The sequence below is a fragment of the Theobroma cacao genome, chromosome 1 (genome assembly GCF_053813885.1).
Source record: "Theobroma cacao isolate CCN51 chromosome 1, ASM5381388v1, whole genome shotgun sequence".
Lineage (NCBI taxonomy): Eukaryota > Viridiplantae > Streptophyta > Magnoliopsida > Malvales > Malvaceae > Theobroma > Theobroma cacao.
Genome location: NC_142639.1, coordinates 19,271,145 through 19,275,087, shown reverse-complemented (window position 1 = coordinate 19,275,087; position 3,943 = coordinate 19,271,145). Strand labels below are relative to the sequence as shown.

Sequence of the window (3,943 nt, the reverse complement as noted above, 5' to 3'; positions counted from 1 at the left end):
TTCCTCGTTCGATTTAATATCACTCTTCTCCTCTTATTTGAATGCCATGAACCAAATCTCTGAAAAACCATCTCATGCAACATTTATTTATTTTTGAATAACCTTCGCAAAAAACAAAATGGATGTTTTGCACAAAATTAGATGTTCGCAAAATTCTTTGCATATTTATTTATTTATTCCCATTTTCTGCCTGTTTGAGAGTGCCCGCTAAAGAAGATGGCTCATTAAGGGCATTTTTGTCCCAAAATTTATTCGGGTGGCTAAAAATAGCTAAAATTATCTCGAGAATTATTTACAAAAACACGTTATTTTTAAAGGCTAAAAAAAAAAAAAATTCCCCTAAAGGATTTTTAAAGCGCCAAAGTAACAAAACAACATAAATGGAGGTACGTGAGTTTCGCTCCGGTATTGGGATATCCTTTCTGGCATGGGAGAAGTCGTTAATTTCATGGAGACCACCTATTAATTAATGTCCATTAATAGGATTTTTGGTCAACTTAAATCTTTCCTTGGCTATTCGAGAGAAGTGAATGCTGCCCTCCTGCTGGAATGTTTAATATATATGACTATATGAGCACTTTGGAATTCACCTGAGTGACTAAAAATTTGGAAGGACAACTGACGTAAATGCAGGCCCCTTGGTAGAAATAAAAAAACTGTTTCAAGAGTATCCGTTAATCAGCTCATTAAGCCAATTGCCAATTCATTAATTTATCTTAAAGCTAATTATTTTATCTGTTGTAAATTATGTAGTGTTAATCGGTACTGAACATGTGGACTTGAACAGTATAACTCTGAGGCTCACGTATAAGTTGAACAAAAATATTATGGAATGAAACAGATGGGCCTTTTATTACAGCATAGGTTTGCATATTCGACAGTACAATCCCTTCATTTCAGCTCATCATTAGAGCTGCAAATAAAATATGCTCATGTATGTAATGTAATCACATAGTCGAATTTGCGTCCAATCTTCCTGGTTCCCATTTGTGACGAAATTCATCGTAGTTTTCAGGAATGTTTTTCAAGTAAACCCCATCATCCTTAGCAGTCCAAATGCAATTTTTCCAATTGCATCTATAGAAAAGATCATTATCGTCCCAAAACACTTTGAAAGAAGCATGGACATTGCCCCAGGCCATGTAACACCAGAAAAGCGTTTTTCCGAGTATCTGTGGCTTGAATTTCCAATTGAATTCAGTGCCTGCCGTGAGATTATGGATGCCCAAATCATTGTCACCAGACTTGCAATGCAGAAACAATATCTTCTCGTGGCTCATCCCATTGACAGCATGAATATGCCATGTCTTGTACATCTCGAAGCTGTCTGTATGCCCTTTACCGGGTTCAGAAGGACTTGGAGTTGAAGAACTTATAGCTATTATTGCCAAGACAAGCAAGAAAAACATAGTTCTACAGACACAGCTCATTGTTTTATGTGTTGAGAGTTGGAACTGGAAACTGCAAGGGCTATTAGACAATTTCCCTTTTTCCCTCCAATGAATTTATAGTCATCAACTAGTAGTACTGTGTGGACACTGGAAAGGTTGGTAAGCGTAATTGGCGTTTCTTTTTACTTATTTCATGCATCGAAATTTGCAAGTCCGCTTACAAATGCAGATTACCGAATTTCGGAATCAGAAAAGCTTGGCCTAAAAGGTTATAAATGTGCCAATGCATGTAATAAAACTACATTAATTTATATCAGCTTCTTTCTGCCATTTGGATGAAGAATCACTCAATTCATTAACATTAAATTCAAGGAGGCATCCTATTTAATTTCAATTAAAACTAGGATTCTTATTTAAAGTTTTTCCTATTTTATTATGGAGTGCTCTTAAAATATTTTAGTTAAAAATATATTATTTATAGTAACATATTTATATGAAATCTAATAATTGACAATTAATGTGACATTTAGTATATTGAGAGAAGATATTATTTATTAAAGGCTAGCAGAACCTAAAGAAAAATGATGACTCTTCTAATTAATTGCATAGAAGGACACAAATTAAGTTATTAATTTTGCGATACACACCAGTTAGACAACTAATGCTCCTTAATATATAATTGATTTTCATCTAAGCAAAGAAAAAATTGATTAGTCAAACATTTCCCTTTTATTTCTTGTTGTGGTGTGTTTTTCCCACTTTGGTATTTACTGAGTAATTAAAATCAGAGGGAAAAGTGAAGTAAAAGCACACCTTTTGGGAAGGACAACAAACCGTTTTCAATAAACCCGTAACCCGCAATCAGTCCATTAAGCCAATGGTCCAATGCTAAAGTCCCATCAATTAAAAATATCAACAGCAATATTACAATCAGCTAGTATTACCAAAAGAAAATATGATCCATGAACAGGCCTTGTATTGTGCCAGATAAGATGCCCCGAAAGCGAAAATGATGGACGTAATCTGACTTTGCTTTGAATGGAAGGTATTTCTCATAAAAAAAAAAAAAGAAAATGAAAGAGAAATTTCTTGTTTTGCGTGGTTGCATATTAACAAAATTTCAACATTTGAGGGCTACTGACTTATTGGTCAGGACACAATCCATCAGAAGTGTTAGTTTTGGTGGTTTTTTTTTTTAATTGGACAAAGAGAGATTTGAATCCTCTTTTGTAAATAAGAGATAGAGGATTATGTACTAACCGATAAATCAAATGCTCACGTGTTTAGTAGTCTTGATCATAAATTAAATTAAAAAAGAAGATGACGAAAGACATTTGACTTGAGGGATATAAGAGATCAGCAATAACAAAAGAAAAATCCAAAGCTAGCTTGGTAGGTAGATAATGGAATTCAATCTTGGAGTAATCCTGGTTGCCATTGCCCACGATACTCATCAGAATCTCTGGCAAGATCTTTTATGTATATGCCATCATCCTTAGCAGTCCAAATGCAATTCTTCCATAAACACTTGTGAAAGAGAAGCGCATCCTGCCAGAACACCTTGAACGCGGCGTGGGCATTGCCGTCCTTGCTCATGTAGCACCAGAAAAGCGTTCTCCCAAATAAATTTTGTCGAAAACTCCAAGTGAAACTTGTACCGGGAGAGAGATTCTGGATGCCTAGATCATCGTCTTTAGACTTGCAATGGAGGAACAATGTCCTGTTATTGCTCAATCCGTTAACAACGTAGACATGCCAACTTGTGAATTCCGGAGGCAAGCCCACCTGATCAGCTGCAGCCAAATATGGGTGAACTGTGGCTAATGCCAAAACAAGTAGAAGAACGAGGCTATCGAAAGAGCTCATTGTTTGAAGACTATTTTTCATTTTTTTCCTGCTGAAGTGACTCGGTTTTTCATCTCATTTTATAGCTAAATCTTGGCGTGGGAATTTCTAATGCAATTATGAGTATCAACGGTCTGCCATGCTAGAATTGAAGTTTTGGGAGAATGGAAAGTCATTTAATCAGAAAGATTAAATTTAAATAAGATTGTACCGCACGTGCATGTAATTTAACTGATAGCACTAGCTAGAAGGAATATAGGGGGTTGGAACTTGAAACTTGATTGGAAGCCAAAACATTGTAATCGTATCAAAGAGGAAATATCATGGGTTAAAGGTGTCAAATTAAGAAGAATGAAGGGAAGGTAAGGATGTCAACGGATAAATCACTCGGTATTTATAGCTTAACCCTATTATATAATAGAGTGCTTTAACTTTATAATTATTCAACTAAAATTTGAAATTATTACTTAAATATTATGTGAATTCAATAGACGTTACTTATTAAATACCCCACCTTATTAACTATTCATTTAGATATTCTCACCTTAAGTTCCATCTTCCATATATTTAACTCTGACCTTACAAGGCTTCTTACATCAATAATAATCTATCAACGATTTCTTTTTTATTAAAAAACAATAATGTTAAGAACAATTATATTTCAAATTATACAATAGGAATTAAAACCAATATACAATAACAAGATC

At 34.5% G+C, this 3,943-nt stretch overlaps 1 protein-coding gene and 1 pseudogene across 1 annotated transcript; both read right to left on the bottom strand.

Moving 5' to 3' along the window:
* Positions 1 to 947: 947 nt before the first annotated feature.
* On the bottom strand, positions 948 to 1,430 carry LOC18612855 (S-protein homolog 74 pseudogene; annotated as a pseudogene).
* Positions 1,431 to 2,801: 1,371 nt separating this feature from the next.
* LOC18612854 (S-protein homolog 1-like) lies at positions 2,802 to 3,257 on the bottom strand. The gene has a single exon (XM_007049813.3). The coding sequence runs from the start codon at positions 3,255 to 3,257 to the stop codon at positions 2,802 to 2,804; it is 456 nt and encodes a 151-aa protein (XP_007049875.3).
* Positions 3,258 to 3,943: the final 686 nt, after the last annotated feature.

Bases quoted from the DNA above. Each gene is read 5' to 3' on its own strand.
- LOC18612854 (XM_007049813.3), bottom strand. From the start codon at position 3,257: ATGAGCTCTTTCGATAGCCTCGTTCTTCTACTTGTTTTGGCATTAGCC.